This window comes from Macrobrachium nipponense, chromosome 48 (assembly GCF_015104395.2).
Source record: "Macrobrachium nipponense isolate FS-2020 chromosome 48, ASM1510439v2, whole genome shotgun sequence".
In the NCBI taxonomy this organism is placed as follows: Eukaryota; Metazoa; Arthropoda; class Malacostraca; order Decapoda; family Palaemonidae; genus Macrobrachium; species Macrobrachium nipponense.
In genome coordinates, this window is record NC_087223.1 from 8064648 (window position 1) to 8075476 (window position 10829).

General features: G+C 44.7%; 1 protein-coding gene across 1 annotated transcript in view; it reads right to left on the reverse strand.

Moving 5' to 3' along the window:
- The window catches only part of LOC135205027 (ankyrin repeat domain-containing protein 13D-like), a 32607-nt gene extending 23482 nt beyond the window's left edge, over positions 1-9125 (reverse strand). The window contains exons 1-2 of the mRNA XM_064235286.1: positions 8932-9125; positions 6706-6987 (exon numbers count right to left, since the gene is read on the reverse strand). Coding sequence (XP_064091356.1) covers positions 6706-6942 — 237 coding nt within the window. The 5' untranslated portion in view covers positions 6943-6987; positions 8932-9125. The remainder of the gene's footprint in view (positions 1-6705; positions 6988-8931) is intronic.
- Between the last annotated feature and the right edge of the window lie 1704 nt (positions 9126-10829).

Sequence of the window (10829 nt, forward strand, 5' to 3'; positions counted from 1 at the left end):
CACTATGTTATTGTTATAATACAATTAAGTTTGTTCATACTTACCTGGCAGATATATATTGCTGTATTCTCCGAAGTCCGACAGAATTTCAAAACTCGCGGCACACGCAGTGGGCGGCCAGGTGGTAGTACCCATTCCCGCCGCTGGGAGGCGGATATCAGGAACCATTCCCATTTTCTATTCATATTTTATCAGTGCCACTGTCTCCTGAGGGGAGGTGGGTGGGCACTTAATTATATATATCTGCCAGGTAAGTATGAACAAACTTAATTGTATTATAACAATAACATTTTGTTCATGAAACTTACTTGGCAGATATATATATAGCTGAATCCCACCTTCGGATGGTGGGAAGAGACAGAATAGGATTTGTAGGAAACTTAAATTAAGTAGATGATATACACCTTGGTTTCCTCACCTGTTAGCAAAGTAGACTCTGTGATTACTGTCACTTCAGCCTGCTTGTGCTTAATCAGAGTTGCCAGCCAGGTGGAGACCTGTAGTGCTGGTGCGCTCTGGATGCTCTGTCAACGGGGACGTGACCTCAATGTGACAAGAGCATAGAGCCATACAAATGAGGGCAACGAAGCAACTGACCACCACCTGACCAACTATCCAAGACCCCCTGAACACTAAGCTAAGAGATGGGAGGTCTTCACCAAAGCCTCACCACACCACACAAAAAACACAACAACTAAACCTAAACCTAAACCTAACTAAAGGATAGTGAGAGAGCTACCTTCAGCCCCCAAGACTGTGTCTGCAGAAACGTATGGCCCAAGAGAACAACAGTCCTCGTATATCGTTCTCACATCTCTCAAGTAGTGTGAGGCGAATACTGAATTGCTCCTCCAAAAGGTGGCGTCAAGGATGTCCTTGATCGACATGTTCCTTTGGAAGGCAAGCGAGGTTGCGACAGCTCTGACCTCGTGAGCTTTCACTCGCAAGAGGCTCAAATCGATCTGTGTGGAAGACGAATGAGCCTCTTTAATGACGTCCCTCAGAAAGAACGCCAAAGCGTTCTTGGATAATGGTATATCGGGTCGTTTGACCGAACACCAGAGATTATCTGAGGGACCTCGTACTTCTTTAGTCTTGTGGACATAAAACTTTAGAGCCCTGACAGGGCACAGGACTCTCTCAGGTTCTTGGCCCACAAGGCTTGTCATACCCTTGATTTCAAAGCTCTTTGGCCAAGGGTTCGACGGGTTTTCATTCTTTGCTAAGAAAGTGGGACTCCAAAGAGCAGACAGCATTGTCCCCTTTGAAGCCCACTCTCTTACAAATGGCCTGAATTTCGCTAACTCTCTTCGCCGTCGCCAGAGCAGTTAGGAAAAGAGCCTTCTTAGTCAAGTTCCTAAGAGACGCTTCATGTAGAGGTTCGAAAGGACTCGACATTAAAAGTCTAAGGACTAAATCCAAGTTCCAAGAAGGAGGCCTCGCCTGAGGTATCTTGGATGTCTCAAATGATCTCAGGAGATCGTGAAGATCCCTGTTATCAGACAGGTCAAGTCCTCTGTGTCGGAAGACTGCCGACAGCATACTCCTATATCCCTTGATGGTCGGGACAGCCAGCTTCTGTACATTTCTTAAAAATAGCAGGAAATCGGCTATCTGGCTCACAGAGGTAGTGGAAGAGGAAATTCCCTCCTTTCTACACCATGCCCTGAAGGAAGCCCACTTCGACTGGTAAACAGCTCTCGAGGACGTTCTCCTAGCGTTGGCGATCGCCTTTGCAGCTGCTCTAGAAAAACCTCTCGCTCTGGCCAGTTCTTTTCGATAGTCTGAAACGCAGGTCAGACCCAGAGCGGAGAGGGTTTCGGTGGATTATTCTGCGAAGTGGGGCTGTCTGAGTAGATCTTTCCTCCAGGCAAGGTCCTCGGAAAGTCTATGATGAATGACATTACCTGTCCGTGAACCATTCTTTCGCGGGCCACATCGGGGCGATCAGGGTCAACCTCGTCCCCTCCGATGCCGCGAACTTCCTTACTACTTCCCCCATGATCTTGAATGGCGGAAGGCATACAAGTCTAGGTTCGTCCAGTCCCAGAGCAGAGCGTCTATCGCGACTGCTCCCGGATCCAGCACAGGGGGAGCAATAAAGAGGCAACCTCTTTGTTCTCGACGTCGCAAATAGGTCGACTAACTGACACCCCCACAGTCTCCATAGCTCTCGACAGACGTCCTGGTGCAACGTCCATTCCGTCGGCAGGATCTGATCTTGTCGGCTGAGAAGGTCTGCTCTGACGTTCTGGACACCTGCGATAAATCTCGTCAGGATCCTTATCCGTCTCGCATCTGCCCACAGCAGAATCTCCCTCGCTAAATAAAACAGAGGACGGGAGTGTGTACCTCCCTGCTTCTTTAGGTACGCCAGGGCTGTGGTGTTGTCCGAGTTGACTTGGACTACTTTCTCTGCAACCTTTTGTTGGAAGAACTGTAGCGCCAGAAAAACACCGCCGCTAGTTCCTTTACATTGATGTGCCAGGACACCTGTTCCCCCCTCCAGGTGCCTGACACTTCCTCCCCTCCCAGTGTTGCTCCCCATCCCGACACCGAGGCGTCGGAAAACAACACTAGGTCTGGGCTCAGAAGCTTTAGGGACAACCCCTCTCGAAACTTCCGAGGATCTAACCACCATCTTAGATGGTTCTTCACTGATTTGGTGATGAAAAGGGTCGCATTCAGATCCTCTCTGACTCTCCATTCGTCTGCTAAGAAAAACTGGAGAGGTCTGAGGTGTAGTCTTCCCAGGGAAACAAACTTTTCCAGCGAGGAAATGGTTCCCAGCAGACTCATCCATTCCCTCGCCGAGCAAGCTTCCTTCCCCAGGAAGGCCGAAACTCTCTCTAAGCCTTGCAGCTGTCGTTCCTGGGACGGAAACGCTCGAAAAGCCACTGAATCCATCTGAATCCCCAGATACACGATGGACTGTGTTGGGGTCCAGATGCGACTTTTCGAGGTTGACCAGAAGTCCCAGGGACTTTGCCAAGGCCAACGTGAAGTGAAGGTCCTTCAGACACCTTTCTTCTGACGATGCTCTGATAAGCCAATCGTCGAGATACAGGGACACTCTTATTCCTGCAGAATGTAACCATCTCGCTACGTTTTTCATGAGACATGGTAAATACCATCGGAGCGTGCTTAAACCGAAACAAAGGGCTCGGAATTGCCAAACTTTGTCCCTTAGCATAAACCTCAGAAACTTTCTTGAAAGAGGTGATAGGCACGTGAAAGTATGCGTCCTGTAGGTCCAAGGACACCATCCAGTCGCCCGGTCTTAAGGCTCCTAGAACCGACTGAGGTGTTTCCATCTTGAATTTTTTCTTTTCTACGAAAAGATTCAGGCTGCTTACGTCCAAGACTGGACGCCACCCCGACGACTGCTTTGGTACCAGGAAAAGTCTGTTGTAGTATCCTGGTGACCCCAGGTCTAAGACCTGCTCCACCGCTCTTTTCATGATCATTTGATCCAAAAGATCTAAAAGAACCTGTTGTTTCTCCCCTTGATACGACGGGGAAAGATCTCTGGGAGTCGTAGAAAGAGGAGGAGGGTCCACAAAGGGGATCTTGTACCCCTGTTCCACTATCTTGAGGGACCACGCATCTGTATCTCTCTCTCTCCACGCACCCGCAAAGAACTTTAGCCTGGCTCCGACAGGCATCTGAAGGACTTTCTTCTCACTTAGAGGATTTAGGTTTGAAGGAACCTCTACCTCTTGCAAGTCCTCTCCCTCGAGGAGCAGCTCTCGAGGGAGGAGCGCTACGAAAGGGTTTAACCTTCCTAGGAGGTCGTCCAGACGACGACGGGATAGGGACTGCGGGACGTCTAGAAGACTGGGCCAAGAGATCCTGGGTAGCCTTCTCTTGTAGGCTCACTGCCAGGTCCCTTACCATAGCCTGGGGGAAGAGATGGCTCGAAAGAGGTGCAAAGAGAAGCTCTGCTTTCTGCGATGCAGAAACAGACCTCGCTGTAAATTGCATAAGAGCGCTCTCTTCTTGAGGAAAGCAGTGCCGAAATGAGACACTAACTCTTCCGAACCATCCCTGACGGCCTTGTCCATGCATGACAACACATTGGACAGCTCCCCCAGACTCAAAGAATCAGGACTCCTAGATTGAAGATCCAGGAAGTTAAAGACTTCCAGAGTCTTTAACAGACCTTTCATGTGATGGTCGATCTCCGTTGGTGTCCATGAAATCTTAGCGGACGATAAAAAAAAGGGATCTCTTCTGGGCGTCTACCAGACTAGCAAAGTCCCCTTGGGAAGAAGACGGGATCTTAACTCCTACTTCAGATTTGGTCTCATACCAAATGCCGCCTTTCCCACTGAGTCTTGAAGGAGGAAGGGCGAAAGTCGACTTGCCCTGATCCTTCCGACGTTCCATCCAGTCCTGCAATTTCTTGAATGCTCTCTTAGTGGACAAGGAAGTCTTCATCTCCACCACTTCCGAAACCTTGCCCGACTTCGAAGACGAAAACTGAGAGGGAGGAGACTTAGGAGCTGCAGGCTGGAACTTCTCACCAAACAAAGAACGTAAAAGACGAACCAGCACCTTGTAGTCGGAAACCGACGAAACTGACGGCTGTTCTTCCTCCACTGAGTCCGCCGGACTACTATGTTCTCCTTCCTCCCGAAGAGGCAAAGGAGATTGAACCTCTGGAGAGGGCGTGCGCCCAACGGGTCTAGCCTTCAACAAAGGCTTTCGAGGAAGACTAACATCAGCCTCTTCAAAGCGACCGACCTTCTGTCGATCTTTAGAGCTCGAACCACGAATAGCGTCCTGACCGCGCTGCGCGTCAAGAGAAGGATACTCTTAGTCTCTCTCAGAGGAGCGTCCTTAACGTTTGACGCTCAAGCGTCCAGCTTTCGCTTTCAAAGCGTCCTTCTGAGCGCTCTCGAAAGCCTTCTCCACAGGCAAAGCGTCAAGCAAAGCATCCCGACGAGCGTCTTCAAAAGCGTCCTGCCGAGCGTCTTCAAAAGCGTCCTGTCGAGCGTCCTCAAAGGCGTCCTGACGTGCGGGCGGAGACAGAGACGAACGAGGAGACAGAGAAGGAGACTGCCTCGTCCTCTTGACAGGCAGTCTAGCGTCCTTCCTTCGCTTAGGCTCAACTGCTGCTGGGCGAGTCTTCCGAGCCATTAAGGTCGACAATTGGTCTTGAAGCGACGCAAGAATACTCTTCGTAGGTGAAGAACCGAGAGGAGGTGAAGGGCTGCGCCTGCGAGAAGACGAGGGGCGGGGGGACGCCTCCTTCCTTCTCAAAGGAACAGCAACCTGCCTCTCCGAGGCGCGAGAGAAGCGCTTCTCAGCGTCGTCCTCGGACGACGTCCTACCTCTCTTCTGTGGAGGAAACGCGTCATACGACGCAGGCGAAGACCGCAACGAGAGCGGAGAGAGGGGACGTTTAAAGCGTCCTCCCTAGGAAAAGTCCTTTTTTCAAACGGACGCGAGTCACTCCGAGCGCTCCACCCCTTGCGCGGGGAGGGCGCCTCGGAGGACGAAAAACAGTCCTTAAGGATGCGAGCCTGAGCACGCTCCTTGGCAGCCTGGGAAGCAGCAACAGGTCCTGCCGAAGGGACGCCAGATCGGTGGGGAGCCCCCGGTAACCCACTTGCGGCTTTCGACATGCCCACTCCCTGAGGTCTGGGAGTCCGACAGAGGTCTAGACCTAGAGGCATTATGGGGCCGATCTGACGCCCCCTCCACAACACTAGGGGCACGATCACACACTTTACTCGAGCCGTTTTCAAGGGCCAACACTTTGGACTCTAGAGTGCGTAATGACTCTAGAATCAGAGAAAGGGCATTACCTTCTCCAGACACAGAACTAGGGCCCTCAGGCAACAACACAGGATTAGGTGAAGCAAATTCTACTGGTGTTAAAATAGGCGAAATGTTACTTCCCTTACCTTTCGTAGAACCGCTCTTAGAGGAAGACCTCCTGATCCTATCGCGCTCCAACTTACGCCGATAGGATTCATACACCTTCCATTCATCCTCAGTCAAACTTTTGCATTCAATGCAACGATCAACCAGCAAACAAACATGCCCCCTACACCCCATACATACTGTGTGGGGGTCTACCGATGATTTCGGTAGCCTCACCTTGCAATCACTCCTCACACACACTCTGAAGCTCACTGAACTTGATCCCGACATCACGTTCATAGAAAAGCCAATCCAAAATCCAAAAACAGTCCACTATCGCGTATGCCAATCCAACAATCCAGAGTCAAAACCAAAAGTCAATCCAGATACTTATAACGAGTCAAAATCCAAAAATCCTGGGCAAAGGTCTGTAAACAGGTGTTTACCGACCGGCGACAGAAAAAATATGAATAGAAAATGGGAATGGTTCCTGATATCCGCCTCCCAGCGGCGGGAATGGGTACTACCACTGGCCGCCCACTGCGTGTGCCGCGAGTTTTGAAATTCTGTCGGACTTCGGAGAATACAGCTATATATATATCTGCCAAGTAAGTTTCATGAACAAACAATACATTACTTGAAGAGCTTCTCATATTGATTCAGACATTCTACTGTCAGTAAGCGCCACAACGTATTCCAGAGAAACAATGGCTGAAAAGGGATAGAAATCAATACAATAAATACTGGGTTTACAGCCACATAAAGCATCTTTTTGTAAGGAAAAAAAAAAAAAAAAAAAAAAAAAATTGTGAAGTTTCCCACAATCAGGCCCACCTTCCCCTTGCTGAGTTCCTCCTCAAGCCTCCGAAAGTCATTATGCCAAACGAGCCAGTGAAGAGGATAAACATCTGGGCCACCATTGGCTATTGCAACTGCGCCTGCTTTGCAGCTGATGCTTTCACTATCATCTGAGCTTCCTATTTTGGGCGAGTTTTCTCCCGAGGCATTCGAGCATTTATCCAGTCCATTTTTAATGGTATCTTCACCCTCGTTCCCATGGCCATGGCTCATCTTGAAGTCTCTTGCATGGATGTCACTCAATTGGCGACGATGAAGCTGGAAGACATTGGGGGTGATTGTAGCAAAAATATCTTTCAAGAGAAAAAATCATTCATTCATAAGATGCTTCTGTTAGCCTTCATAAAGATTTAGAATTGATGGATAAGAGGTAAAGATAATGAGATATGAAGTCGAATTTCACAAACTATGACTGTCGATTTACTGATTTCATAACATGCTAACATCCCATATCTGAGCACAGGCAGCACTCTACTATATAATTCTTATTATTTGACAAATCCTTACTTTCAAAAGGAAGCTTTCTTACTTTGCAAGACTTAAAAAAATTTTGTCATTTGCTACTAAAACACTAGGTATATTTCAAGTGAGGGTTTTTTGCGTCTACTGACACGGTGGTAAAAACATACATGTTGCAAACCTCCCATTTTAACATCTCTGGAGTACTATTCTCTGAATTACTCAAGTCTTCCAGGAAATTTGTTAACTGGTGTAACAAAACTGCTCAATGTAATGGTTCACAGTCTCAAAAACTTCACACCAAATCAACATGAAACATATTGCAATATTACTCGGAGTCCAAGTAAGTTATAATACATAAGAATCATCCAAAGAACACAAAATAAATAAGAAAACAAAATCATTCTTAAATTCTAAAGCTCTCTAACAGTTGTTGACAATATAATTAAGAATTAAAACCCCAAAATAGGAAAAAATTGGCAAAATGGAGTGAAACACATATTAAATACAATGTAAATAAGGGTCTGAGAAAAATGGATTAGTCCTTCACATTAAAGGAGGAAACATACATATTATATTTGATAAGCCTATATAACTTTTATTTACCTTGTTAATATGGCACATTAGGTTAGGTCAGGTTTGTACAAAGTATATAATCCTCCAATTACCATTGCTAAAGTATCTTTAAAAATAAAATTATACTGACAGTAGCGTTAAATACGATTTTAAATATCATAAGTGAAATGTCGGATGCTTCTTACGCTGACATTGCTAGGTAGAAGACACTTTGAAAGTACAATTCATTTGACTACCTTCTGTACTTTAGTCTAAATAAGTAGGCACATCCTAAACTTTGCATTTGTTTGATTTAATTTTACTTAATATAAATATAGGTCCATTTCAAGTCTACATAGCTCATTTTGCACTACAAAAACCTCAATCTCACACTTTGTAAAACCGCTGAAGCTATTAGCTTCCGTGAGCTAGACTAGGCTATCACATTTGATCATTATGTATGGGGAAATTAACGGTATTATCATTTGTAGTCCGAAATGATGCAAACAAATCAAGATTGACAATTTGATCAAAATAAATTATGAATTTTGATTAAAATTGTAAGGTTAGTTTAACATAAGTTGCTTATTTGCGATAGGCTAGGCTAGGAATTATAAACAGGGCCCGCCCACTGTAGCCTAGGACTGGCCGAAGACTGTGATTTACCTAAACGTTAAATTTACCTTGATTTTGATAAATAGGTTAGTGTAACATAAGTTGCTTATTTGCGATAGGCTAGGCTAGGAATTATAAACAGGGCCCGCCCACTGTAGCCTAGGACTGGCCGAAGACTGTGATTTACCTAAACGTTAAATTTACCTTGATTTTGATAAATATGTGTTAATATTTGTGTAAAATTAAAATAATAACGATACGGGCCGATGTCAATTGGCCTCCTCCAATACGACCTGGTAATTTGCAAAGGGCCAACAACGTTCTGACCGGACATGCTGGCATCATTGAAAAGAATTGAATAGCAATTAAATACGGTCTTATTTTAGGACTTAATAATAAGAATAAATTAAAATATGGTTAAAATAACATCAATCTACGACATCAGACGTTAATAACGACTGAAAATCCACGACCGAAATCGGGCCTATAGCTTGTGGGTATGACTCATACGGTAAGATGACGACTGGTTCTCTCGCTCTCTCGAGACCCGACTTATTTCTCTCATTTACTTACCTATTTCCACTCATATATCACCATCCGCGTCTCTATGAACGGGCTAAAGTCACGCGGAATTCATGTCGGTGGGCGTGTTGGCCTAAATGTGGGCGGAACGTGGGGAAAATAGGGCTGAAATGTGGGTAAATGGGTGTTCTTTGCGTGTCTGAGCCGTCGTCTGCTTCTCCTGTCACAACAAACTCGAGGGGGATACGGGATTATCTTCAGGGCGTTGGCGACCGCACACCTCACCTTTCTGTGGTGTCTCACATGGTTTTAAAAGCGTTTTGCGGTGTTTTTACGCGTGTTTTGGGTGTGTTTTGTTGAGTTTTGGCGTTAATAGAGGTTATTTGGTTTTATTATTCGATTACAGATAGTTTTCAAAACTGGGGATGATTTTGTTTTATCATAACTAGGTTGGAAAGGTAATTGTTGTTGCGACCACCTTTCTGTGGTGTTTCACTTGGTTTTAAAAGCGTTTTGCGGTGTTTTTACGCGTGTTTTGGGTGGGATTTGTTGAGTTTGGGTGTTAATAGAGGTTATTTGTATAATATTATTCGATTACAGATTGTTTTTAAAACTAGGGAGGATTTTGCTTAACTAATACTAGGTTGGAAATGTACATATTGTTGAGACCTCGCCTTTCTGTGGTGTTTCACGTGGTCTTAAAAGTGTTTTCCGCTGTTTTTACAGGTGTTTATTTTGTATTTTATTGAGTTTGGGTATAATTAGAGGTAATTTGGTTTTATTATTCGATTACAGATTGTTTTCAAAACTGGGAATGCTTTTGTTTTACTATAACTAGGTTGGAAAGTTAATTGTTGTTGAGACCTCAACTTTCTGTGGTGTTTCGCGTGGTTTGAAAACCGTTTTGTGGTGTTTTTACGAGTGTGTTTGGTCTGTTTTGCTGATTTTTGGCGTTAATAGGGGTTAATTGGTTTTTATATTCGATTACAAATTGTTTTTAAAACTGGGGATGATTTGGATTTATTAGGTAACGTGCATACTGTTGAGACAGCTTTCTGTGTCGTTTCACGTGTTTTAAAAAGTGTTTTGCTGTGTTTTTACGTGTGTTTTGCTGTTTTTTTGGTGTAATTAGAGCGCAATCGGTTAGTGTTCGATCTAAAAGTTGTTTCTGAAACAGGGGAATATTTTATTTCACTGATAATCGGGTTGGAAAAGTGCATAATGTCGAGACGTTAGCTTTCTGGGGTAGTTTCTTTTGTTTTTGAAAACGTTTTGAGGTGTTTATGTTTTGGGAGTGTTTTGGTTGGGTTTGGGTGTTAATAGACGCCAGTTTATTATTTTGCTGAATTACTGACTTCTTAAACTTGGGAATTCCCTTTTTTAATTATGATTAATTCGTGTATGTATGCGCATAGATTTGTGATGTTAAGTGAGATCAGGTCCAGTTTAGTGGTTTCGTTTAGACATTTCACAGTCAAACAAAAAACCTAACTTAACCTAATTTAAACGAAAGCGATGTGTTTTTATAGTGTGTTTTGTCGAGATTTTGCATGAATAGAGGAGAGAAGATTGCTCTATTGAACACTATGTGTTTGTAAAACTAAGGTTTTTCCCTTTATTCATTTTTATTCGGATATTCCACCGTTTGATAGTTTTGTTGAGACGTCAGCTTCCTGTGGTGCTTTGCGTGTTTCAAGTGTTTTTGCGTGTTCTTCGTGTGTTTTCGGTATGTTTTGTTGAGTTTTTGTATAAACGGAAGCTGTAGAATTACTTTCGAAGATTTAAGTTGCTGTTTAAGCATATTTTTGTTGGGTTTTTATTGGATTTTTGTATGAACTGAGGTTAGAAAAGTTCACAACTGAAGTGTTTTTGTTTACAAAGTGTTTAGGTGATGTTTTTTGCGTATTATTTTGGTGCGTTTGGTCGAGTTTGGGTTTAAATAATAGACT